The following is a 27,662-nucleotide window of genomic DNA, read 5'->3' on the forward strand; positions in this document are numbered from 1 at the left end:
AAATGGAGGAGATAACCGAGAGAGTGAGTATAAAGCAACGGAAAGAAGAGCTCTGAGCCTGAGCCTTTCAGCATCAGAGGTGTGGGATGAGAAATGAGAGCAGCAAAGCAGACAGAAAAGATGACTGGTGAGGCGTGCTAAAAATCAAGAGCATGTGGAATCCTTGGAGTCAAATGGGAAAGTTTTTCAAGGGATAAAACTGGGCATATCACTGCTGATCTTAACAGATGCTAAAATTAAACCAGTTTACTATGATGAATTCTGTTTGATAATTTAGATGAGATGTTTAAACTTCTTAGATGAGAAGTATTACTCACACCAGACAAAGAAGAAATAGAAAACCTGGAAAGGTTGATCTCTATTTTAGACTTAAAACTATCATTAAAATCCTTCTCTCAAAGAGAACTCCAAGTCCTGCTGACTTCCATGGTTAATTCTTACAAATATTTAAGGGGAAAAAGAGCAGTAATGACACCAATATAAAAATTTTTTTCTAAGATAATACAAAGTCGTTTTGAAAGGCTGGCATAACCTTTATGCATAAACTGATAAGGGTATTACAAAAAAGGGAAATTAGAGGCCAGCCTCATCTCTGAACACAGATGATATACTCCTACGCAAGACTGTGGCAGATCAAATCAGTCAGATATGAAATGGGTAATAAATACCATCCAAGTTAGATCTGCGTCAGGCATGCAAGTTTGGTCTACCATGTGAAAAGTAATGAGTGAACAAATGATGTCAGGGAAAACGACCGTATCATATCCTCAATAAATAAGAAGTCTTTGAAAAAAATTCCTTCATAATAAAATTTCCTGGTAATTTAAGAAGAGAAGGGAACAACTGTCATTTGATTATGGGCATTTAGAGAAAAAACACCCTACAGCAAACCGCACGTAAATGTAAGCTATTCAGCTATGCCCACTGAGGTCAGAAGCAATGCAAAAAGTCTCTGCTGGCCACCAACTTGTTCATCATTATGCGAGATGTCCTAGCCAGGCTGGTAAGGCCAGAGCAAAATACAGAGGGCCTTATGAATAGGGAAGAAAGAAAAAAATTCACTCACACACACACACACACACACACACACACACACATCATTGTGTAGGCAGAAAATCCAAAATAATCTACAGATATACTTAAAAATTAATATGTGACTTTAGCAAGCTCATTGAATACAAGCTCATCATAAAAATTCATTTGCATTTCTACACACTAACAACAGTTGGATAATATAATATAAAAATACGATTTATAACAGCCTCCAAAACATAAGATAATAAGAATTTAATAAAATGGTTATATTAGGATTCTCGACTGTGGTGTAGTCAAACTAGGGAATAATACACAGCTATGAAAATACTACATGCCGCAATATAGAGTCATCTTACAGGCATAATGCTGATTTAAGAGGACAGATGCAAAAGAGCACATGCAATATGATCTCATGTTCTGTTGTATGACCTGGGGGTAATTACATAGAAGTCATGATGCTTGTTTATAAAACTGTATTTTTTTTTTAAATATATCTTTATTGATTTCAGAGAGAGGAAAGGAGAGGGGGAGAGAGAGATAGAAACATCAATGATGAGAGAGTCACTGATCAGCTGCAGCCCGCAACCCGGACATGTGCCCTGACCGGGAATCGAACCCTGATCGCCTGGATCCTAGGTCGATGCTTAACCGCTAAGCTATGCCCGGCCGGGCAGTATAAAACTGTATTTTTAAGTAAAGTGTACTTTATCTGATATTGGCGATTCAAAAATTCATGATGGTGTCCTGTTCTCTTGATAATTTGCTATGTATAAGTATGTGAATAATACCATTTTATATTCAGCCAGAATTTATTTTTGAAATCTAAATTAAATATATTTTCCATATTGGGACTCATTCCAAGTAGCAGAAAATTTGAGAAAATCAAGGTGTTAACATTTTCAAAACCTTGCTGTGGTTTATAAAACATCCTGGCCCATGACTTTAACTTTCAAAAGCATGTACTTCAAGCAGGAGAGAGTAGCAAGGATCTTCCAAGTGGGAAAGGATTTGTCCTTTAATATAGAATGAATCCTGGAGACAGATGGTAGCAGGCAGCTTCCCACTCAGCTGGTAGTCCGTGAAGCTGACTAAGTGGTTACAAATGTGGATAGGTTGTCTTTGCCTTGGCAGTGCTGTGTTGCCACGCAGAGCAGCACTGTCTCAGGGTAGACATTCTAAGGTGCAACACTGTGGACTTTGTTGCCAGGGTAGAAGGGTGCTGCCAGGGGTTTCTGGTCTGAAATTTCGGGGCCGTGGGCCCTATCTGGTAACAAATAGGACGGGAAAGACGACTCAGGGAGCAAAGGGACAAGGCTTTTGCTTTGTTTTCCCTTTTCAAAAAAATCCTCAATGCTCCCTTTCTCACCCACAGTTTGCCTTCAAAATAAAGATACAATTTCTAAGCCTGGTAGTCAAGGTCTAGTCAAACTGGCTCCATGCTACCTGTGAACATGATTTTGTTCTGGTCACTAGGAGCCACCCTGTGCTCCAAGCAGGGGCCCCTTTACACAGTGTCTTGAACCCAACGTACCCTTCTCTGCTTTGGAGGGCATCTCCCTCACGTTGGCTGCTGCCTTAAGCCCCCCCCCCCCCTTTCCACTCCTTCAGGGCAGTGGTTGTATGTCCCTTGTTTTGTCCATAGAGATTAGCAGAGTCAGATATAGTTGCATAGCTCTAATGGACCTTTAGAAAGATGAGATATACTTAAATATATTAAATAAATGCATTTTAAAAAGTCTTAAACTGATAAATATCAAAGTGAATAAAATAATGTAAGTTCTTTTGCTCCAGTGTTTTTCTTCCCAGACATTAGTCTAGCTGTAGAGAAAGGAACTCCCCTCCCCCCCCAATGGCAACATTATATACTCTGTTCTGCAACTTTAAAAATTTTCTTTTGCTGCCTGGGCCAGGCCTAGCTCACGGGTTGAGCATCGACCTAGAATCCAGGAGATCATGGTTCAGTTCCCGGTCAGGGCACATGCCGGGGCTGTGGGCTCCATTCCCAGTTGGGGGCGTGCAGGAGGCAGGTGATCAATGACTCATTGTTGTTTCAACTCTCACCCTCTCCCTTCCTCTCTCTGAATCAATAAAGATATATTTAAAAAAATTTTTTTTTCTTTCACTTACTATTTCCTGAACCTCTTTGCATGTCACTGCATATAGATAACTTTTTAAAAAGTCAGAGAAAAGCCTGAAGCATGTTTTTCTCAGCAGCCAAGAGGCCCTGCAACCTGTATAAGAGCTGCGGAGAAAACAAATCTAATTGAACCAAGTAGGGATCCAGGGAGTTTCTCAGCGTCAGCTTCCTTGGCACTTTTCCTGTAACTTAGCCAACGCCTTCTAGGAGAGGACACTCCTAGCGGGAGCCTCTGTCAGAAGGGCGGCCTGCAGAGGAGGGAACCGGGGTCAGGACTGGGCCTCTGCTCCAGGAGCGAAAATGGGTAGTCAGGGGACACGGCCTCCGGCAGAGCGGGGCGTCCTCCGGGGGCCTGGGAGGTCTGTCCTCCTTGCCTTGAGAGTACTCCAAGTGCCTCTTTATCCAGCGGGTCTTATCTCCACCACTTTCAGAGACCTTGACCCCGTCTCCTACCACTACGCCCTCCTATATGTGCTGACTTCTCAGTCCCGAGGATGATTTGGAAGCCGCCGGAATCACAAGAACATTATGTAGCTCTGACCTGATGACGAATTTTACCCGGTTAGCCCTAAGGCTGGTGTCCGTAGGTCAGGGCGGGAGCTGTGCTGCTGACACCGATGCGACGCCAGGGTGCAACCCACCTCCCGCGCGCAGCCAGTCCGGGCGGAGCGGAAGGCGGGCGGGTTGCGCAAGAAGCATCATGAGACGAGCCTGCGTGCCCAGCCGGGGAAAAATAACTCCAAAGGCCGGACTTCAAACCCGCGCCTCTGCATTTCCATTTTAAACACACAACGGCTCGCTCTAGCTGGAGTTCCCCCGCGCCCAGCAGGGGGGGCCGTGTAGACCAAGGTCACCGCGCCCCCCGCCCCGCCCGGCCGGGCCCGGCGCGCCTCTCCATCACAAGGTCGCCCCAAATGTCACCTCCAGCCCCCTCCCGCCGCACGTCAGCGCCTCCTTTACTTTCGCGCACTCCGCCTGCCCACTGCTTTCGGGGCCTTGGGTTTCTGCTCGAACCAAACACAGCGGCCCCGGTGCGTTATGTAACGTAGGCGTGCGCCCCGCACGATCACCACCCGGGCGGGGCTTTCCTGGAGCCTGGGTGGGTCCAGCCGCGTCCCGAGGGGCAGGGCCGCCCCGCAGCGGGAAGTCCCGGCCTCCGGTCGCCGGGGGAGGAGGGCGCGGCCTGGCCCGGCGCCACCTCTCCCCGGGGGGAAGCGCGTCCCCACCGCCCCCCCGCGCCCGCCTCCCGGGAGTTCGGGGCTCCTCCCAGGATCCCGGCGCTTAAACTCCGGCGTCCGGACCACGCCTCGGCCGCGAGCGCTCGGCCCCACGGTCCCCGGTCCCGGTCCCGGTCCCCGCAGGAAGCCGCCCGCCGGCGCGAGGATGGCGGCGTGGCTGGTGCACCTCGCGCAGAAGCTGCTGCTCTGGGGCGCGCTGAGCGCCGTCTCCCTGGCGGGCGCCACCGTCATCCTGAGCCTCGTGCAGATGCTGGCGAGCTACGCGCACAAATGGCTGAACTTGAGGTCGATACCCACCGTCGCGGGCGCCTACCCCTTCGTGGGACACACGCTGATCCTGAAGCGGGACGCGGAACGTAAGGGACCGCGCGCGGGGGCCCGTGGGCTCCGCGCCCCCGCGCCCGCCTGGCGGGGAGCCCGAGCCCGGGCCCGGGCCGGGGCCGCACCGCCCTCCCGCCGCCCATCGGCCTGCGACGCGGGGCGCGGAGGGCGGGCTGCTCGGCGGGCATCGTGGGCTCCCGGGTCTGTCCAGCCCTCCCTGGGACGCCCGAAACAGCCGCGGGTGCCCCCCCCCACCGCCGCCGGTTCCTTACGAACTTTTCCTTTACGTGCAGCGCCGAGCGCAGGGCTTCTAAACTCCTGCCCTGCCCTTTCTCTCCTTTCCCCAGCGCCTGGCTGCTGCTGCCTCAGAGCACGGCCTGCCTTTCCTTTAAAGTCCTGAAGGCAGACACACCTTAAAACCTAGTCTGTCTCCTATCATCCATCTATCATCTATCTCTGTATCTATCTGTGTGTCTGTGTATCTGTGTATCTGTCTATCATCTATCTATCTATCTATCTATCTATCTATCTATCTATCTATCTATCTATCATCTATCTATCTATCATCTATCTATCTATCTATCTATCTATCTATCTATCTATCATCTATCTATCTATCATCTATCTATCTATCTATCTATCTATCTATCATCATCTATCTATCATCTATCTATCTATCTATCTATCATCTATCTATCATCTATCTATCTATCTATCTATCTATCTATCTATCTATCTATCTATCTATCTATCATCTATCTATGTATCTATCTATCATCTATCTATCTATCATCTATCTATCTATCATCTATCTATCTATCATCTATCTATCTATCATCTATATCATCATCTATCAATCATCTATGTATCTGAAAAATAAGAGACTAGAAAATTCATTTGAGATCCCTCTCCCTCCAGAAACCACAAGGCTTGGTCACAACTTTCATTCCCTCTTGGCCTTCATGTTTCAGCACTTCTAAGGAGGTTACATAATGACAATAAATTGTGCTGGCAGGGCCTTCCCCAGAGTTCATACAGCAAGTTTCAAAAGTCTTCCTTATTAAAGAGCGCGTTGTGTTTTTTATCGAAGTCATCTTCTGAAGAGGCAGCTTTATGTTAATGTTTTGCTGATGCGGGGGGGTGGGGTGGGGGTGGGGGTGGGGAATCACTAAGTTAGAAAGCTCTTAAAAGTACCTGATGTTTGAATCCCCCAGGAGGGTGAATTAGATCTGAGCACATCATCTTCGTGGGTGTATAAGTTGAGATACCCAGAACTGAAAAGATTTGCCCCAGATGACATATTTTAAAATGAGCCCAGAACTAGAACCCAGTTCCCCCTCAGATGAATTGTAGAAGTTTTACAGACTGAACATCAGCTCCAAAGCTTGAAGGATTCTCTTTTCCGTGTCACTTTCTCCCAATAAAAAGAATGCTGTCATTTCACCTTACCAAAATACTGAAAATGTTTCTGGCAGAGGAAATCCAAGTACACTTTTCACCAACAAAACATATGTGTGCCTAATGTTACAAGTGATGCAACTAATTTACATATATGAAAACCACATTTGTAAAAAATCACCATGGCTAATACCAAAAGCAGAGCTAATCCTCCCTTCTACCCCAAGGCCTTATAGTATTAAAAATATAATTGTATGGAAATATAGACATCCTCTCCCCAACAAGAAACAATGTACTTAAGAAATCTCATCATAACTCGTTTGGGGGAATTTTTCTAAGAATTGAAATCTCTAGTGACTAAGCCTCATTTCCAAACACACTGTGAGTTGTTGGCTTATTTAAAGTAATTCTTATTATAGTTATTTCCCAAGTGAAGAGAATGGATACACATTGTCTTGCTCAAGGGAACTTTTTAATCCATCAACATGAGACAAACCGTAGCTCAGTTTCCAGCTTTGCAACCAAATTGTTTGAGTTTGACAAGTTGTTTAAAACTCTCTGAGTTAGAGTGTGTTACCCTTTACTTGTAAAAGTGACTATATTGCAGTTACTTTAAGGATAAAATGTAATGCATGCATTTTCTAGATCACTGTCTAGACCTTGGTTAGAGTAAGTTCTTTAACTGTCAATCATGCATTTATTTGAGGCCCTCCTTTGTGCCCAGCACTGAACTCAGCAAAATTGGGAATATCAGGACATTTTCAGATACACTCCCTGTTCTCAGTGCCCTTGTCTCTTACACAAGAGGCTGTGCCTTTCATTTTGTGGTTACCATCCACATTCTGGCGTCAGGAATCTCACCTGAAGTGCTGCAGCTGACTTCCAGCTAGGCTCTTGAACCCTAACCTCTTGCTTTTCCAGTCCTTTTTTGTCAACACCTGTCTTCCCGAGCTGCTCCCTGCTATTGGACTGACCTAATACCTTCCAACCATGGTTTTGATTTCCCTGTCTCCCCTCTCAGACCAGGCCAAGGCAGTCCATTTATGGTCATGCTACATATATTTTTACACTGTTGATCTGGCCTAGCTCTTTTCTCAGCAATTTAGCCAAATGTTTTGACTGGAAGTCATTTTGAAGCGGTGTGATGTAATGGTTAAGTGGGTGCCTCGGGTGCAAAGACAGATCCTACACTTACCAGGGCTGTGATATTGTGCAACTTCCTTCACTGTGCACGAGGTCTCCAGCTGTTCAGTACTGCTGTGAGAGTGCATCTCATCTAACTGTGGCGTGGCGGAGAAGACTCAAGGTGCCAAAACCCTTAGCACTAGTCCCATGTGTAATTACCTGCCACAGCAAACAGATATGACATAATGAATGTTAGCTATTTTAGGGGAGTCATTATTAGGTTTTGATGTACCGAGATATACAAATGCCTTAAGAAATTGTTACTGTTTGTTCAATATCATATGCAGTGGACATCCCCACGCCTTGGCCTCCTTCCTGCTGCACTTTGAGCAGCTTGTCCTGAAGCCCAGGGATGGGTGAAGCTTAGGGATGGAGAAGGAGCGCTGATCAGCTGAGTATGTGGACATTTACTGGCATTGAAAAGGAGCTGAAAAGTTTAATGGTTTACTTTTCAGGCCGTGTCCACTTGTCCCGTGTTAAAACAGCTCTGTCAAAATCTCAAGTGCCGTCCACATTAGCAGCCTCGTAGCGCGGTTGGGATTAGGCCTGCTGCTGTCAGCTGGGCATCCCCTTTGCCCGGAAGCGGCCCTGGGTACCCACATGCTCCTGGCAGCCCACTCTCCTTACCCTCCCCTACCTGGGTTTTGCTAGCAGTCCGATGAGACCTCTGCCTCGTTTCCTAACCTGCAGTCAGCTCCCCGTCCAGCACTCCAGTCCTCCCTGGACCTCACCCCGTTTGACCTGGGCTCTGCCTCACCATTGCCACGTCTTTTCTCTGAGGTCTGGACCCTGTGCCCCAATCCTTTAGTCACTGTGTTTCTTTCCAGATGGCACTCACCAGTATAGTATTCCCTGCCTGAAAGTTTTGTCATTGTTTGACCTCTCTGAATGCCAGGCTGCATTCCCCAGACTGAGGCCTCAGGGATTTCAGCACAGAAAGTGTTGACTCCCCAGAAGCAATGAGGACTCTTCAATGTTGATGGGATTAATGGTCACCGTTTCCCCACACCCAACACAAGGACCAGCCATAAAGCAAGACCAGGGCCCCTAACCCTGGCTGCATTGAATCCCAGTCTTTTTTCCACCCCCAGAAACTTCCTGTGGTCCCAGGATAACCAGGTTATTCACAGATCTCACACACCTCAGTGTTATTGTCCTAAAATACAACTCCAGTCGTGCTGGTTCTCATCAGGAACTCTGTTATTGCCTAGAACCTATAGAAGAAAAACCAGCTCCCACAGCCTTCCAGCACTCCAGGCTCATCTCCCAATGCCACCATTCCCATCCTGTGCTTTGGCTAAACCTACAGGGAGTCCTCAGACCTCCGTGTATCTGCTCTGCTATTTCTGCTGCTCAGTTTACACTCTCACCCCTCACCCTAAATTCCCGTTTTCGCATAAAAAGCCAATTCATACTTTTATGCTCCAATGGCATCTCCTTCATGGAATTTCTCCAGTCCTCTCAATGAAAACCGATAGCTCCTCAGACACCCATTTCATTTGACCTGATACTGTGAGCAGTTACAAAAGTGACCATCTCCTATGATTATAAATTCCTTGAGCATAGGGACCTGGCCCTCCGGAGGTGCACATTCCCCGCCTGCGGAATGCGGGTGGTCCAATCCAGTACGGTCACTATTTATTCTGTAGCTCTAATTGTTTCAGTTTGGGGTCTGAGGAGCTTTTTCAGGTTGGCTCCTTGATGTTTCAACATGACCCCATCATTTTTTGAGCAATTCCTTATTTTCCACAATATATTCCACTCTTCTTGTGTTTTTCTCTGCCTCGTCCCTGAAATCAATGCCTTCTCCAAGGACAGTTGGTTTATTTTATTGTAAAACAGTATTTAGAAATACTGAGACCTGGGTGCCCATACAAGGACAGGGAGCCAGCCTGGGAAGTTACAGTATCAGAAATCTTGTTCAGAGTGCCAGAGAAGATTTTTCAGCAAAATCACATTTAAGGTGACCTTTGAGGAAAAGTGTTATTGGACGAAATGCAGTAGGAATAAGAGTTTCCCACAAAGAGAAGAGATTTACTGTGAAGGCCCCTAGACGTGTGAGGAGTTGAAGGGTTAGTAAAACAGAAGAATTTATTTTTAATTATTTTTTTGAGATAACATTGGTTAATAACCTATACATTTCAGGTGTACCACAGTATAATTTGGTATCTTTAGACTCTGTTGCGTGCTTACGGCCAAAAGTCTAGTTTCCATCTGTCACCATTTGTTGTCCGTATCTATGAGTTTGTTTTTGTTTTGTTATGTTTGTTCACTTGTTACTCTCTTGTTTTATGTTTCACATATGAGTGGAATCAGACTGTTTTTGTCTTTGTCTGTCTGACTTATTTCACTTAACATCGTACACTTAAGCTCTATCCATGTTATCACAAATGACAATATTCTATCTTTTTTATGGCTGAGCAGGATTCCACTATATATATCACCTCTTCTTTATCCATTCCTTCGTTGGTGGACACCTAAGGTTGCTTCCCTATTCTCCCTATTGTAAATAACCCTGCAGTGAGCATTGGGGTGCATAAGTCTTTTTGAATCAGTATTGCCATGTTCTTCAGATAAATACCCAGAAGAGGAATTGCTGGATCATATGGTAGCTCTATTATCATTTTTTTTAGGAACTTCAATACTGTTTCGAGAGAGTGGAAGGGAAGCATCTACCTACCGGGGCTGGAGAGTCAGGGCAGGTTTCCCTTCCTATGGAAGGGTAGCTTGCAGCAAGTGTGGAGGAATTGAACAGCCTCCGTGTTCTTGGGAAAGGCCTGTGACAGGGCTCAGCACAAACATCTGCAGGGTTTGGCATTTCACAGCTAACCAGATTTTGCGTATCTGTTACATTGTTCATCACTGAATTAGCCTAATTCATTCACTAATCATTTAATGAGAACTGTGTGGTTTCCCTTCAAGATGTGAAAGACCTGGGGGGTACTGAGTGAGTTGCCCAAAGTAAAACAGTAAAAAAACCCCAAAATGATACAGTAAGGAACTTATTTAAAATGAAATATTTTCTCCTAGTTTTTTTCCAGCAAGTAATTTCTTACACGGTTGAATTCAGACACCTGCCGATGCTAAAACTCTGGCTGGGCCCTGTGCCAGTCATCGCCATGTTCAAAGCAGAAACTGTGGAGGTGAGTCTGTGGTGAAAATCACCAGGGTTCCAGTGCATATCTGATGCTGTGAGGGTCTCATCAGAACACATACAGTGACTGTGTCCTTATATTTAATAGAATTCAACACACTGAGCATTCCATTAAATATCCTAGGCTGCGTAGGTGCCATTTAATGCTTTCCAGAGATAAGCCTGAATTCTGGGAAAAGGAGCAGCCTCTACATGTCTATACGCATTTGTTACCAAGAAACATGTTTGTCTTCCTTTTTTGGAAAGTCTGCAGAAGGATATAGTTTAATAGAACCATAAATAAATTATCCCATAAGGTGAGCTCACATTATCTGCCAGGCACTGTTTTAAAGTTCCAAAAATATAAGACTAATAAAAATGTGAGTGTTTCCCTCAATATGCTCAGAGTCTCATATTATATCCATTATACTTTTATTATTCCAAGTTAATTTTCCTAAAAGAGAATACTAATCTGATATTGATAGGGCTGATATTGTTAATCCATTGAAATTACTCCTATTGAAATTACTCCTCAAAAAACTTGTTTACCTTTCACTTATTATGGTGACATTGGGGAAATTGTCTTGTGGTTTGATGATGAAGGATTTGGTTCAGGGAGTAAAAATGGGATAAATGGACCTTCCCTTTTTCTTTTTTTCAAGAGGATATTAAATCGTTTATTGATTACACATGATAATGGATGATACACAAGCTTCATACCCATCTATAATTTTATCTGGTGCCATAACTCAATTTAGATATATTGCATAGGATGTGCCAACAATCATTAATAACCAAATAAACTCCCTGACTGTGCTTAGGTGACCCTTTTAATGGTGAACTCCAGGCCACAACACAGAAACCGTCAATTCAACTACACCAAGGTTTCTGAAGACAATGAGTTCTGTGCCTAAGCAGGTTGTAAATACATTTCAAATGGAACCTGGCATCACTCTGAAGGAATTCTAACTTCACCCTGTTGGGGTAATTTACCAAGATGGCTTCAGAGCAGACTAACTTTACACAGAACATTTAAAAAAAGACACACCTATTCAGCCTCATGATCAGACTATCACATTTAGCAATCAACAGCCTGGGTGCAAAAAAAAAAAAAAATCTACATTAAAACACTTTGTTGGAATGCTTTCCACTTTCCACAGAACAGAAACTAAAACAACCTGTTATACAATTAGTCACAGATACAGTCCTCGAGTTTTTTTGCCCCTTCACGTGAGTGTTGTGTAAAACATGTCTTCTTTATAGCAGCGAGGCCCTGCCACCGCTGTGGTTGGCCGAGTTCACACATCTCTTGTAACCTGCAGCTTCCCTGTCACTTCCCTGGCTCTCCTCTCCTGCTAAGCTTGGTTTCCTGGCAGTAATTCAAACCTCCTGCCACAGCCATAGCTACTGCTGCTGCTGGAACTGCCAGGGTCACCTTGGTTTCGTGGTTTGGCAAAGTATTGACCTCCACCACCTAGGGCGGGGCCAGAGCTTCTGCCTCCAAAGTTTCCTCCTTTCATAGGTCCAAAATTTGTCATTGCCAAAGTCATTGTATCTTCCGCCACCTCCAAAATTGCTTCCACCACCGCAGCGAAAGCCGCCTCCGCCTACTCCGTTGTTATAGCTGTCACAGCCGCCCTGGCTTCCATAACCCTGTCCCCCACTCCCACAGCCTCTGCCTCCTCCAGAGTAACCAGGGCCTCCTCCCTAACCACCACTATTACGAAATCCAACAGACCGTCTCTTCATGGAACAAAATTAAAAGCAGAATTTCCTAGGGAATTGACCTGGGATATTTCTTTCTTAGTTATTGTGGGAAAACTGTTAGTGTGTCTCTGGCACCACACTGCAGAATCTACTGGTTCAGAGGAAATAGTGAGAGGGCCACACACAGGATCTCAGCCACTGCTGACTTAGTGTTAGTGGCCTTGGCCTTTGCGGATGGAGGTCTGTCCAGAGTAGGGAACTGCAGCCAGAAGCTTGGGAATCACTTTGCGCTGAGTCCTATAAGCTCATTCCTTCTGTTTCACTTTGACTCCAGGTGACCCAGTTATGCCCATGGTTCCCAATGGTATCTATACCCTGGAGACACTCACATGTGTTCCCTTAGTATAGCCTTAATCCTGAACTTCAGACCTGCTCTCAGACTGTGGCCACTTGAATGCTTCCAAAGCAACATGCCTGAGAATGAACTTGTGATTTCCATCTCCTTCGACGTGGTCATCCTTAGATTCACCTGCCTCTTCCCTCACTCCCACCCTCCATAAATGACTCCACTTGGTTCCTCATTCATGGCAGGAACCAGAGAAGCATCTTAGACATTTTGCTTCCTGTCATCTCCGTCTAGTCTCCAAGACTGCGTGACAGTTATATGCTCAAAACTCTAATTGGATTTCTGTGAGTCACAGGAATGAAAATGAATCACAGAGAAGTAATTGTTTATATGAAATGATGCTTTAGAATTTAGTTGTGTTCTAGCCAAGTATTCTTATAATTAAGATTGTTTTCATATCTCTATCTCTCAGTTATTCTTTTCTCTCTTCCTAAGCCAATTTTATCTAGTTCAAAGCAACTCGATAAATCCTATCTGTACACGTTCCTAGAACCATGGCTTGGCCTGGGACTTCTTACAAGGTATGTCAGTGGAAATCTGAAAAGCTGTCTTGTGTGTAACTTATGTCCGGCATTGACAGGAGGCAGTTTTCCTATAGCAAGAATGTGCTGTCAGGTAGTGGGGAGAAGCTAGAAGGAAAGGGTGGGTGATAGTGAGCCTTTGACAGACAGGAATCCAGGGTGTATAGTAATCTCCAGCCAAGGTTTCAACAATGATGATCGCCAGTGTTCCAAGAAAAGTTAGAAAGTCCTGATGTAAATCACAGGGAGTTTTGATCAGGGAAATCTTGAAAATTCAAGGAAAAAGGCAGTCATCCTCAGAGAGGTAAATGGAGCACAGGAACCTCAATCCTTGAGCTGCCATCCAGAAATAGGACTCCAGCAACTGAGAAAGAGAAGGCAGGACCTTGGTGGGGACTTTGGAGAATTCAAAGATGATAGAGATCCAAGTAGACTCATGGAGCTCATTGATCTTCAGAGGGTTAAAGCTTAATAGAGGGGGAAAAATTCTAATTTTTGGAAACTCAGAACTTAGGAATTTAGAAAACTTCTTAAATTTTTCAATTTTTATGAATGCTCCTTTAAATATTAGTAATATAGAAGGATATCTAAAATATGCCCATTCTGTAACTGTCTATGAATCTGCCCTTGTCATTCTGAACAGAGTATTTGAGAATCTGTAGATTAAGCTGTTTCAGAAGAATTTTGTCTTGACTACTTTATTTGCTTTGACTGCCGCTTTTTCTCCTATTTGTAACCATGTGTTGTATTTCTAGTACTGGAAACAAATGGCGCTCCAGGAGGAAAATGTTAACACCCACCTTCCATTTTACAATTCTGGAAAATTTCTTAGATATCATGAATGAGCAAGCAAATATATTGGTTCATAAGCTTGAAAAACATGTCAACGGAGAAGCATTTAACTGCTTCTTTTACATCACTCTTTGTGCCTTAGATATAATCTGTGGTAAGTCTGATTGATTTGTTTCCAGAGCTATGGTGTAAACATAAAATGGCCCAAATAGGAAGTAACATTTGGCTGGGAAGGCAAATGAAGGGATCGGAATGGATATTGGCTTCTTCGGGGGCGGGCCTACTGCCGAATTGGCATCCTGAGCAGCAGCGGCCACTGCTGAGGCCTTGAGCCGTGTGCCAGGAAGGTCAGAGGGAAGAGCAGGAACAGGGGCAGGAGAAACAAAGGTACAAGAGTGAAGAGGGGAAAGGAACAGTTCCAAAAAGTAGAAGAGTTTATGTCTTTTTTCAAGTGTTTGCCATTGGAAAATAAACACAAGGCATGTGCATGAAGTGAATGGTTGCTTCTCGCTTGTATTTTGCAGAAACAGCTATGGGCAAGAGTATTGATGCTCAGACTAATGATGATTCCGAGTATGTCCGTGCAGTTTATAGGTAAATGGAGTCCTTGTAATTATTTTTAAAATTGTTATTGATTCGGGCTTTAGAAAATGTCGCTAATAATTTTTTTGGTCTGTGTTGTATCTTTTTTCATTGTTTCAAAATGAAACATTACACTAAAAATCAACCTGATCATTTAGGCATGTATTTTAACAGTAGAGGAAACATTGTATAAATTATGGCACACCAGATTATGTAATAATTTCAAATGATTATTTTATAATATATTGAGAGATTACATTATGATGCTTAGTGATAAAAGAAAGATAAAAGCAATATTTTTAGCATGGCAACCTCTAGGTATAAAAAAATTATTCATTGAAAAAAACCCTTTTAGATACTATACCAGAATGTTAGCTATGATTATTGTTTTACTTTATGTGCTTTTCTTATTTTTTGTTGTTGTTGTTGTTATTCTTTTCCCCCATATTTTCTACACTGAGTATGTATTATTTTTTAAATGAAGTAATCATTTTTACTTTTAAAAAATTGCTTGAGGTTATCCAGCTACTAAAAGGCAGGGCCAGGGTTTGACTTGATGTATTGTATCGTTAAGCCCACTGCTCGTTTCACTTCATTTTAACAAGTATTTATTTAGCACATATACCCTGCCATTCATTGCACAAGGTACTGACTAGTTTTACAGTGGCCCAGAGAACAGAATAACAGGGGGATAAGCATCGAAACAAATAAATATAAACTCGTAAATTATAATAATTGCTTCGAAAGAAAAAGTAAAGTTGATACTCTAGAAGAAAACAGCAATAGGGCCCACAGGTTGAGTGACCAGGAAAGGCCTTCTGCGGAATTGGCCTCTAAGCCAGTCTCAGGGAAGGAGATAGGGTCCAGGCCTTTCTGCTCCATTGCTGGAAATGCTGAGGGAGGGACTCGGGACAGTGCTGCGGCAGATGGGTCTTCAATGAGCACTTTTCTGTAGAGGAGGACAGCCAGTTGTTCCTGTCGCTCCAGAGGATGGTCAAGCCCATGAGTGGACATTAAACAGGCAGATTTTGACCCGGCCTGCGGTGCAAGAGCTGCAGGCAGCCTGGGGAGGTCCGGAACTCTTCCTGGAGAAACAGCAGCAGAGATCAGATGGCCCTCTAGTAAGGATGCTTTGTGATGGAGTCTTCATTCCTAAAGATCCATTCCATTTTTACACTTCCTTGGAAGTGTAGTAGCCCATGTCTTCATTGTCGAGCCTAAACCATGGAGCTCTTAGTAGCCTCTAAGGTGAATCATCATCATTGCCACACTTGACCCTCATTGAGACCTCGAGCAATACACGTTTTTGATGTATATCAGCTGATACATGTGTGTCCTGTTTGTAAGGATGAGCGATGTGGTGCATAAAAGAATGAAGACGTTTTGGCTCTGGCCTAACCTTTTGTACGCCATGTTTAAAGAAGGAAGGGAGCACAAAAGGACCCTACAGATCTTACATAATTTTACCAACAAGGTAAGTCCTCGATTTTTATTTATTTATTGTGGTCAAACATACATAACAAAATTTATAATTATAGCTGTTTTAAGTGGCATTAAGGGCCTTAACAACATTGTGTAATCATCCCACTATCACTTTCTAAAACTTTTATAAGTGTATGATCTCTGTGTTTTGTTAACATACTCAGTGTAGGACCAAGGGGCCGGTGTCTCATAAAATAAAATTTGAATAACAATGGGGGGAAAAGCAGGTGGCATGATTACCTTTAAATTAGTTATTCACCAAATATTAATTAAGCACTTACTAAGTGTCCAATACTGTACCAAGTTTTAGAAATATAGCAGTTAATGTTCCCTACGGGGGGAGGTTGTCCATAAATAAATAATTACAAAATGTGATATGAGCTACGATTTTTTATTAAACAGGTGCTATGTTAAAAGAGTAAAGACACAATGATCCATGTTATAAAAGGCTTCTGGGAAATGTTTGGATTAGGCAGGGGTTTTCAAAGTCATAGGGCATTTATAACAGTATCTTAACTTGGAAAAGATGAAAATGAACTAGATATTAATGTTTAATTTTTAATGACAAGGAGATAGTAATGTCCTGGATAGAGGATGTCAGTCTTTGTGTTAAAAATGTTTATGAAAAGGCAACATTTAAATGAAAACATACATTAAATTATAATTTAAATGTACTGATAAAAGTGCCTAAGTAATTATATTTACTCTTTGCTGTAAATTTTGGTTTAAAATACATTGGCATTGCTTCCTGACAGTGAGGTACTGCCTACCGCCAGCAGACCAAATGGTTACCGAGTCTCTAGATGTTAGATGAGTGAGATGTTCGAGTGAGTTGCCTGAAGTGGAGTAGAGCATAATCACCTGGCAATAGGCGAATGGTGAACAGCTTGTATTTTATGGGTATAATTACACTTGTCTTCAAATTTCATGCATTAACATCAGTATCAATAATGAATGAATTACAAATTGGGTGGACAATAGTATTCATTTTATACTATTGAAAATTGCATACTGAGCCCTAGGCACTAGGGAACGGTTCCACCAAGAGTAAAAGAAGACATGGTGCTTGTCCTTAGAGAACTTGGGAGCTGTTCATTCAAACCACGTAGTAGCAGGTTTGTACAGTTGCCTGAAAGAAGAAAGGTGAAATGTGTAACCAAATTAAGCGTATGGGCTTTAATTCTTTTATTCATTCAACAAATATCTAATGAATATTCTTAAAATACCAGGCGGTGTTCTAAAGGTTGGAAATATATCAATAAATAAAGACAAATTTGCTGCTACATTGAAGTTGGAGGAGAAAGACACTAACTAGCAGATATAATGTCAGGTGGTTAGTGCAATGGAAAAAAATAAAGTAGGCTTAGAAAGATAGTGAGTGCTCGGGACTAGACTAGCAGTGACCAGAGAAGGTCTTTCTGATAGTGGGACAATGGCCAACAGAGACCTAAAAGGAGGGAGTAAGATAGTCATGCTGGTGTCTGAGGCAAGGGCATTCTAGGCAGAGGGAGCAGCAAGCGTCCAGGGAGATTCTTTTCTCCAAAGCAACACGTAGAGTGATCTATAATTAGTCTATTATATAACCATTGTGTTCTCTCCAACGCCCAAATGTTTTCTCCTGAGCTCATTCCAGTCTCCAGGGCCCTATTTAGTAGGTTACTACTGTATTCCCATGTTGGAAAGGCTGCAAAAATAGCCCTTGGAAATTATGTATTTGTCTGACATTAAATTTGTTTTTAAAAGTCTTATCAAATAGTGCCCTAAAAATGTTAACAGAAAGCTTTACTGTATTTTCACAAAAGCCTAAGTTATTGTTAAGTTAGAAAGAACAGGAAAGGTTTAGAAAAAAATTTGTTAAAGAAGGTAGTATATTTTCATAGGAAAATGTATAATTAGGTCATACAAAATTTCAAACAAAAGCATGTGATTATTTAAATCACTCAGGTCATCACCGAACGAGCCAATGAAATGAGAGATGAAGAAGGTAAAAGTGACGGCAGGGGCACGACAGTCCCCAACAGAAAACGCAAGGCTTTTCTCGACTTGCTTTTAAATGTGACTGATCATGAAGGGAACAAGCTAAGCCCCAAAGATATTCGAGAAGAAGTGGACACTTTCATGTTTGAGGTATTTATTTTGTGTTCTCATGTTAGTTTCAGCTTTCTTTAAACAAATGACAGTTCCTGTTACACAAAAAGCAGGGGCTGTTTCTGGTTTTTAAAAACCTTTGGAGTTTAAAATACTAAGGACAAATAAAGAGCAAACGCTAATACTTAGACAAGTTCAAGTATTTAACAGTAAACTTGGAAATAACACGGAATAGCAAGAATTATCTGTAGCCGCCTTTTAGAATATGTTGGGATTCTTGGTATAAGGGATTCTCTGTTCTCAATTGTTTTTTTTTTAAATTTTTAAAAATAAACAATTTATAGAAATTCTTTAAAAATGTTTTTAGCATTTTTCAAAGCCTAGTCACATTTTAAAGTGGCTTGCTGTAACTGAGGGAGAGTTATAATTATTACATATATTATAATCGGAAATTACAAAATATAAGACCCTGATTAAGTACCAGACCAACATTCTTCTTCAGAAAAAGCTTTTGACTCGTGGTGGCTGCAGTGGTAGAAACACGTTTCTCGCAAGGAAATCTAAGGCTCATCAGACTTTTCCAAGCAGAAGAGCAACCAGAAATTGCTCTCGGTTCTCTATATTGCTTCCTGTTTCCTGCTTCCTTTTAATCTCCAAACCCCACAAGTCTGTTTCTCCTTTTATTTTTCAATTACAGTTCACATTCCGTGTTATTCTGTGTGAGTTTCAGGTGTACAGCATAGTGGTTGGACAATCAGATACTTTACGGAGTGGCCGCCCCTATAGTTCAAGTACCCACCCGGCCCCGCACACAGTTGTCATGATATTAGTGACTGTAGTCCCTATGCTGTAACTTACAGCGCTGTGGCTGTTCTGTAACTACCGTTTCATACTTACTAACCCCTCCCCCTTTTCCACCCAGTCCCCTGCTGCCCTTTCGCCTGTCAACACATCAGTCCACTCTCTGTCCAGAGGTCTGTTTCTATTTTGTTTGCTCATTTATTTTGCTCTTTAAATTCCACATGTGAGTGAAGTCATATGGTATTTGTCTTTCTCTGTCCGGCTTATTTCACTTCGCACAATGTCCTCCAGGTTCATCCACGCTGTCGCAAGAGGGAAGATTTCATTTCCTTTTTTTGTATGGCCATTCACTCCCTCCTTTCGAAGTTCTAGACTTGAGCGCTTAGCGCCGCTGTGAGCTGCCCTAAGAGAGCAGGAGCCCTCCAGTAGAGAGTTCAGCCAGGCTGTGGTTCTAAAGGGATGTCTGGTCTTCCCATGAAAAGAAAAAGATGAATTGTTTGCAAAGGTAATTCTAACTATATTAAATATTATGAAGAGCAAATCTCTCAACATGTGCCTTACCAAACAAAGATAAAGGAATGGTGTTAATAGACGCCGTGTGGAATGTCCGGGAAGTGGGGGGGGGGGGGCATCAGTAGCCCTGGATGGCCATGGCACACCGCCTGCAGTGCCCTCGCTCTGCCTTCGGCCTGGGCTCAGTGCTCCCGGGGAGGGCGGCTCCCGCCCTGCAGCAGGAAGCAGGCGGGGTGCAGGGTCCGCAAACCTGATTCCCTGGGTCTGTGCTGAGTGGCCATAGGAGACAGGTCCGGTCACTGCAGGTCTCTGTCACAGCTCCCTATGTGTAAAATGGAGAGATGTCTGTATCAGTGGTATTGAACTTCCTTTTTAAGTAGAGCACTTTACTGAAAAGAAACGTTATGCAGAAAATGGACCTGTAATTAGCTAAAAAGTGCAGAGGTGTTAAGCATGGGCTCCAGGCCCGAATCCCAGCTCTAACTTGTACTAGAGGTGTGACCTCGGACACCTCCTCTCCCTTTCTGGGCTTCTGTGTCCTCACTGCTATAGCCTGGGCCTCACAGAACAGTTAGGAGGAGCAGATGAATGGCTTCTAATGTGCACCAGGAATGGTGTCTGGCAGACTCCTGTGCAACAGATACTGTCTATTATCTGATGTGGAAGTGGACCCTGCTCCCACACATGGGCACACACACTCATGCGTGCACTGACACGCACTCACACATGCACATGCATGCACTCATACACACATCCATCTGCCGCCAGTGGCCTCTCACTTTCACAAACACAACCTGACTAACAATCTGTTCCTTCCAGCTCTAAGTCTTTGAAATTTTAACCATTTTCGTCTTATGAAATAGATGGCAGAGCAGGTAAAACTACAATAACGCGTCCTCCTCCGTAAGTGGGTGCGGACCGGGCTGCCTTGCCCTCTGCTCCGGTTCTGGCCGTTAGATGTTAAGACTCTTGCCCCTGCCCAGTTCAGCCAAGGCCCTTCTGTCAACTCCGTGCTTTGTGTTTGCTGCCCGTGGGTCGCAGACACAATGAAACAGGAAGTCTGGCAGCTTCTCTTACACAGTTGGATCAGGCTTCCACTCAGATTCGTGCAAAGCTGCTAAAAATTATTTAGCAAGAGCACTTCCGTCTGTGAGTCCAGTAAACAGCAGTGACAGGGGCCAGCTTTCATCTGGAGTTGAGTCATTTCTGTAAAGAAACTGCAAGTGTGAGAAAATGCAATGACACCCACATCGGAGACTTGCAAACAATATATTTTTAAAAACTGCAGAGCCTAGCCAGGCGTGGCTCAGCAGTTGAGCCGTCAACCTGGGATCCAGGCGATCAGGGTTCGATTCCCGGTCAGGGCACATGCCCCGGTTGCGGCTCAATCCCCAGTCAGGGGCGTGCAGGAGGCAGCTGATCAATGACTCTCATCATTGATGTTTCTCTCTCTCTCTCCCTCTCCTTTACTCTCTCTGAAATCAATAAAGATATATTTAAAAATTGCAGAAAAATTCTCTCAACAATTCAACTTAGGAGCTAAAACAAGTGCTTCAGAGATTTCTGCCCAGAGGATGAAGTGTTACGCTGATCACTTGTGTTGCATACGGTAAATGGAAGAAAATGATCTGTAATATTATTTTTGACTTTCCAAATATATTTTTTTTCTGAAGAACTTGCCATTTTTGCATGTGGAATGTCCTGGTGAGGTGAGAATAGGAAATAGGAGCTGATGCTTACAGACACTGAATGGGCAGAGTAAGGCCTCCAGGGTGTCAGCATCAGTATTAGAGCTGGAGCCTCCTTGCCCCAGGTCCCCCCTGGTCCCCCGGGGAAGCCGCTGGACTCTGCTTTGTCCTCAGAGGCTCAAGGGTCCTGTTCTCACCTCCGCCTCCGCCTCCTGTGAGGCTGTGTGGCCCTGGGAAAGTCACGGAGCGTCATTTTGGGTCTCAGTTTGTCGTCTCTAAAGTGTGAATAGCAGTATCAAGTATTTCATGGAGTTTTTGTGAAGAATAATTGAGTTAGTTTCTGCAGAGTGTGTAGTGTTTTACCTAAAACTCAGCAAGGTTTAAGTAAGGCTATTTATCAACTTCTTGGTATGGAGACTATCAATCAGAACCACGCATGTGCTCCCCTGTGTCCAGCAACAACAGGCAGAACCAACCTTACAAATGGGGGAAAGTGGAGAAGTACAGGTCTGGCAACTTGGCTCAGGAAAGTCAGACTTTTATTTCCTTAAAAACAGCCCAGCGCACGGGGTTCCCTCGGAACGCCTCTTACTAGCCCAGCCTAGCCCAGGCATGCGACTCTGTAGCACTGAAATGTCCCTCGAAGCAGAGGCGTCCACTTCAAAGGGATTGTGTCATGGGTTTGTTTCTCACCAAGGTAAAATACTGTACAAAATTAACTTGTTCTGTCCCGGGGTCATATGACAGCTGTCAAATCCAGAGACAATTTGCAATAGAGTTAGCATCCCCAACCCTCTCAATAGAACTCTGCTTTTTAAACTGTTTTTCCCCCCTTACATTTGTAGGGCCATGATACAACCGCAGCAGCAATAAACTGGGCCTTATATCTACTGGGTTCCTATCCAGAAGTCCAGAAAAAATTGGACAATGAACTGGACGAAGTGTTTGGTATGTGTGGCCCCTTCACTAGTTGCCCTGTAGGTCCCAAGTCACTGAAGCGAATGTCATCCTTGCTTGCTATGAATGTGCAATAGAACCTGTTCTAAAGACACTGTAGTAACCAGAAAGGGTACCATATGGGATCCCTTCCAGGGCCAGCCTTCTTTGCAAGGCCTCATCCAGTCGTTATGGGCATTGGCTGAGTGTCTGGAGTGTGACAGCAGCCGGCTAGATGCTAGATAAATGCTCCTGTCCTCGAGGATCTCACAGCTTCACAGCTGAAGCACATGCTATATATAAAGCAGCAAGTCTTGGCTTCGTGCTCGAGTGATACGGAGAAGGTGCTGTTGCAGAGAGGGGCAGGTGAAACTAGTTAGAGGGATCAAGGACAGTTGTGTGATACGGGATGACTTTGGGCCACAGGTGAGAGAAAATGTGGGGTGAGCTGATGGGACATGCATTTCTTTTGTGCAGCCAGAGTCCTAGGCTGAAGCCAGTAGGGATGTCGTGAGAGTCCCGGTCTTGCTCTCTTCTCTCTCTGTCGTTTTCACCATCACGGTTTTTGTTTCCTTGACTGTTGTCCCGGGTCTCATGTTGATCTTTAAAGCAAGAAGGAAGGATGAAGGATACGTTAGCCTCCTTTGCTGCTGTCACAGGTTCTACCAACGGGGTGGCTTGAAACAACGGAAATGTATTCTCTCATAGTTCTGGGCACCAGAAGTCCCAAATCAGTATCTCTGAGTTAAATCAATGTGTTGGCAGGGAGCTGTGCTCTTTCTGGAAGCCCCAGGGGAGAATCCATTTCTCCTGGTGGCTGCCAGCGTTCCTTGGCTCGTGGCTGCATCCCCCAGATCTCTGTCTCCATCTTCATGTCACCTTCCCTTCTGGGGGTCCGTGTTAACTCTCCCTCTGCTCTCTCTAACGACGCTTGGGATGGCATTCGTGGCCCACCTGGATAATCCACGGTCGTCTCTCCATTTTAAGATATTTAACTTAATAAAATCTCCCAAAGCGCTTTTTCCCAAATAAGGTAATATTTACAGGTTCCAGGGATTAGGACCTGATATATTTGGTATTTAACATTCAGTGTACTGATTAATGTATTCTTTTTTGATGTTTTATCCCCAAGCCCAAATATTTCTTTTATTTCTTTCATGTATTTCCTTTAATCAGGGAAGTCTGATCATCCTGCTACCTTAGAAGACCTGAAGAAACTAAAATACCTGGAGTGTGTTATTAAGGAGACCCTTCGTCTTTTTCCTTCTGTTCCTTTGATTGCCCGTGATATTAATGAAGATTGTGAAATTCGTAAGAATTCTTTCATTAAAGTAGTGGAGAGAGTGGGTTTCTCAGTGTCCGCCTTGCTCTGTTCTCATGGTGTATCGACTGCTTCCCGACAGTGGGCCACAACATCGTGAAAGGCTGTCAGGCAGTCCTCATTCCCTACGCGCTGCACAGGGACCCAAGGTACTTTCCAGATCCGGAGGAATTCAAGCCAGAGCGGTTCTTTCCCGAGAATTCTGTAGGACGCCATCCATACACATACGTGCCCTTCTCTGCTGGACCCAGAAACTGTATAGGTTTGTATCCATCAGAATTGCTTTGACCTTTCAGGCGTACATGGTGGTGGGTTTCTCGCCATAATTTCTTTGAGACGTAGTGTCTCATAAACAAGTCTTTTAAAAAACTAGTTTTATTTTTTCTGCACTTGGACTGTCTTAAAGTATACCAGTTTTCTAGGGCTGCTGTAACAAAGTACCACAGACTGGGTGGCCTAAACAGTGGAATTTTATTTTCTCACAGTTCTGAAGGCCGGAAGTCCAAGATTAAGGTGTCAGCAGGGCTGGTTTCTTCTGAGGCCTCTCTCCTTGGCTTATAGCTGGAGGTCTTCTCCCTATGTCTCCACATAGTTTTTTCCTCTGTGTGTGTGTGTCAATGCTCACCCAAGGATATGTTTTTGTTGATTTTTAGAGAGAGAGAGGGAGAGAGAGAGAAACATCGATGTGAAACATTGCCGGTTGCCTCCTGTACACTCCCCAGCTGGGAAGTGTACCCTCAACTTTTTGGTGCCTGGGACAGCACACCAACCGAGCTACCTGGCCAGGGCTTGAGGTCTTCTTTTTATACAGACACCAGTCAGATTGGATTAGGACCCACCCATATGACCTCATTTTAATCTAATCACCTCTTCAAAGGCCTTGTCTCCAAATGCAGTCACATTCTGAGGTACTGAGGGTTAAGAATTCTGCATATGAATTTTGGGGGAACACCATTCAGCCCACAACATAAAGCATAATCAGTTTCATGGCAGAGTTTTAAAATGTCGTAGATTTTGGATTGAAGTAGAATATACTTTTTGTGGTAGAAAGCTTATGTATAACAACTAGTTCATTTAACCTGGGTTTACTGCTTTTAAGAATTGCTTTTTTCAAAACCAAAACAAAGGATACTTAGTAGGACCAGCTGAAGTACTTAAACGAAATGAATGCACACCACTGTGCATTGTAAACACTCTTGGCTTTAGTATCTCTGGCATTTCATTGTTTATGTAAATGCAGACATTGGTGACATGAGGCCTGGTAACTATAGTAAATTACATTAAAGGCCCAGCAGAAAAGCATTCTAGAGAAGTGGTTCTCACAGTTCAATGAGCCCAGGATTCGTCTGGGGTGCTGCAGAAATACAGAGTCCTGGCCTACACAGCTATTCAGATGCACTGGGTAGGAGCAGGGAAGGGCACTCAAGAATCTCCATTTTTAGGAACCATCCCGAGTAATACTGATTCCCCCAGGGCCTGTTGGAAAGAAAAAAAAATCTAACATATTAGCTTCCTCTAATAGACCCTGCTCTTTCTCACATTTGAGATATAATTAAAGTGCTATTATTTACATTCATTTGAAGGTCAAAGGTTTGCCATGATGGAAGAAAAGGCTGTTCTTTCCTGCATCCTGAGGCATTTTTGGGTAGAATCCAACCAGAAAAGAGAAGATCTTGGTCTGGCAGGAGAGCTGATTCTTCGTCCAAGTAACGGCATCTGGATCAAGTTGAAGAAGAGAAATGCAGATGAACCATAACTCTGTTGTCAGGCTGTGCCCTTATCGTGAATTAGGTCTTTCTTTAAGGGAAGTTTCACATTTACAATTTGTAGATCATTAATTCAATACTCTTAACCCCCAGACCTTATTTTTTCTTGTCTTCAGTTACCTTGGGGTCAAGTCTTCCAAAGAGAGTTTTTTATATTTTCATCACCACCATTATCTTACCCCGGGTTTTGATCCCAAAAGGAGAGTTAACTGATGTCCGTACCCAAATAAACATACAAGTTTCTCAACAGAGGGATCCATAGGCCAATTCAGGTTCAGTTGACAGACTCAAAGGATATAAATTAATTGAGGTTCTAGAATTTTTCAAGGTATTCTTGTCAACTCAGCAATACAAATATACATGTGTCCATATACATTTAATTTGAAAAGGGTAAGTACTTAGACTTGATCTGAAGTTTTAAAAATTGTATCAGTGGCATCAATGATGAGAATTGTGGTGATACTTTTCAGATTTTATCAAGGACAGTTCATCACTTATAACTAGACTTATAGGTTCTGTTCCTGTTTCCCTTTTAACCGTGTACTTATGGCCTTCGTTTCATTTCATTCTACATAACATCACAACTACCTTTACCCATCAGATGTTATGGGGAGAGATTCCTCTTGCTAATCTCCAATCCCGCACAGTGCCCCATAAGGTTGATTAATGGCTTTTGGAGCTGGAAGCACCTTAGACCTTACCTAGTTATACTCCTTTCCATTAGAAGTAATGGGATAAGATAAATGAGAGGTAAGTTTCTGTCCAAACAGAAATACTGGTGGGTGACAGGGCTGGAAATAGAAGTCTAGACTCACACTCAACTCCAGGCATAATACACTTCTACAATATGCTATTGTTTTAGGAACCTCAGGTCTATAACTGGATGTGTCATTAGAAAGCAGATCTAGAATTCTTTCATCATTACGGACAAGAGAAGCCGTGGCTGTATATTTACTAACTAAGCATTGCCTCACTTAAAGGTTAAACTTGCAGGAAATTCAGTCCTCCAGAATATGCCTGTCAAGCTGGTCACTGACACACATTCCCTGGATTTTAATCCCATTGACAATATCTCTACTCCCTCGCTCAGTGACTTTAAAAAACTTCTTTTAATAAATAACTTTAATGAGATTGTTTTTCTTTTTATTGATTTTAGAGAGAGGGAAGGAGTGAGAGAGAGGGAAGCATCGATGTGAGAGAGAGACATCGATCAGTTGCTTCACCTCTGTGCCCTGACCTGGAATTGAACCCTCCACCTTCCAGTGCAGGGGACAGTGCTCCAACCAACTGAGCCACACTGGCCAGGGCAAATTGTGTTTCTTTAGTTTTCTGAAGACAATAGCAGGTAGAAGCAACAAATTAAGAGAATAGAATATATATTCTTTAATGGAGATCAGAGGAAGAGGTGCCTAAGCCAAAGCCATTTGGCAAGCATTACAGGCTGGGGCATTCAGGGCAGAGTCGACAGCTCTGCCCACTTCCCAAAAAGCCCCAGTGCAGACACATCAGTCCCTATGTTGTTGAGAAAAAGTCAAGGAAGTACATGATACAGCTGAAATAATTCCCATGATATGGTAAGCTGTGTTATCCAGAAAGTGGATGTATGTTGAAAATTTGTTCCTGGGAATTGGTATTACTTCTCAATTTTATGCACTTACATTTAAACCTTACTTTTTTATTTTTGTTTCTTAGTGACCCTGCCCTAGACACAAAGTTAAATTTAAGATAAAACATTGCTTCATGTTACCTCTTGGCCTAAAACCTTCATTTGGCCCCAGAATAATCTATTCATATTTTAATTAGAAATTCACTTAAACTGTCAGAGTTGGAATGGAGAAAGTATGTCATGGTCTGTCAAATCAAAAGGAAGATGCTGACTTTTTTAAAAATAAGAGGATGGTCACATATTTGTTCGTGTCTGTATTATCCATCATTCTCCCGCTCGAGTGAGGTATCTTAAGAGAAATAAATTACATTTTAAACATGGGTGCTACATTTTCTAAGAATTGATGTCACTTTGAAATATAGATAACTTTAGAAGATAAATTAGTGGGTGGCTGATTCATAATAAATAACAAAAGAAACAGCACATTTGAGGTAATGTCTTCCGTGTCACTCAGGCTTCCTAACAAAATGATCCTTGTGCGGTTATCATAGACTGGTTTCCAGTTTCCCTGATTCTTAAACTAGAGTAGAAATACCAGAACATTGCTTAGCTGACAGCAGAAAGTGAAATCTCTTAGGACTACCTGGGAATCAGCAAAACCCACAAGCATCCATTGGGTACTCAGGGATTTATCATCTAGAAAACTTAGTTTCTGGACCAACTACTGTCTCACAAATAAAGAGATTCTGGTCTCAAAGAGATCAGTTTTTACCTTGGACTGTATTTCTTTCCAGCACCTAATGATATGCTAGGGGTGTGGGGGGTGGGGTGTGTGTGTGTGTGTGTGTGTGTGTGTGTGTGTGATGAGCCATTCGTCGGCTCCAACTCTTGGCGATCCTATGCATGAGTGATGTTCACAATATCATGTTCTCAGCAGCCCTCTCAGCTCCTGTGGATTCACACCTATGGCTTCTTTGAGGAGCCCATCCATCTCATAGTTGGTCTT

The 27,662-nt window shown here is 43.3% G+C and overlaps 1 protein-coding gene across 1 annotated transcript; it reads left to right on the forward strand.

Moving 5' to 3' along the window:
- The first annotated feature begins 4,522 nt into the window (after window positions 1–4,522).
- CYP4V2 (cytochrome P450 family 4 subfamily V member 2) lies at window positions 4,523–27,427 on the forward strand. The gene is made up of 11 exons (XM_087814102.1): window positions 4,523–4,766; window positions 10,345–10,457; window positions 12,996–13,081; window positions 13,837–14,027; window positions 14,398–14,467; window positions 15,803–15,929; window positions 17,882–18,064; window positions 21,873–21,975; window positions 23,140–23,274; window positions 23,367–23,546; window positions 24,868–27,427. The coding sequence occupies exons 1-11, from the start codon at window positions 4,556–4,558 to the stop codon at window positions 25,038–25,040; spliced, it is 1,572 nt and encodes a 523-aa protein (XP_087670228.1). The 5' UTR covers window positions 4,523–4,555; the 3' UTR covers window positions 25,041–27,427.
- Window positions 27,428–27,662: the final 235 nt, after the last annotated feature.

This window comes from Miniopterus natalensis, chromosome 2 (assembly GCF_054644295.1).
Source record: "Miniopterus natalensis isolate mMinNat1 chromosome 2, mMinNat1.hap1, whole genome shotgun sequence".
NCBI classification, from domain to species: Eukaryota; Metazoa; Chordata; class Mammalia; order Chiroptera; family Miniopteridae; genus Miniopterus; species Miniopterus natalensis.

Bases quoted from the DNA above. Each gene is read 5' to 3' on its own strand.
- CYP4V2 (XM_087814102.1), top strand. From the start codon at position 4,556: ATGGCGGCGTGGCTGGTGCACCTCGCGCAGAAGCTGCTGCTCTGGGGC. The intron at 4,767-10,344 runs GTAAGGGACCGC...ATTTTCTCCTAG, and splicing joins CCTGAAGCGGGACGCGGAAC to TTTTTTTCCAGCAAGTAATT. The intron at 10,458-12,995 runs GTGAGTCTGTGG...TCTCTTCCTAAG, and splicing joins TCAAAGCAGAAACTGTGGAG to CCAATTTTATCTAGTTCAAA.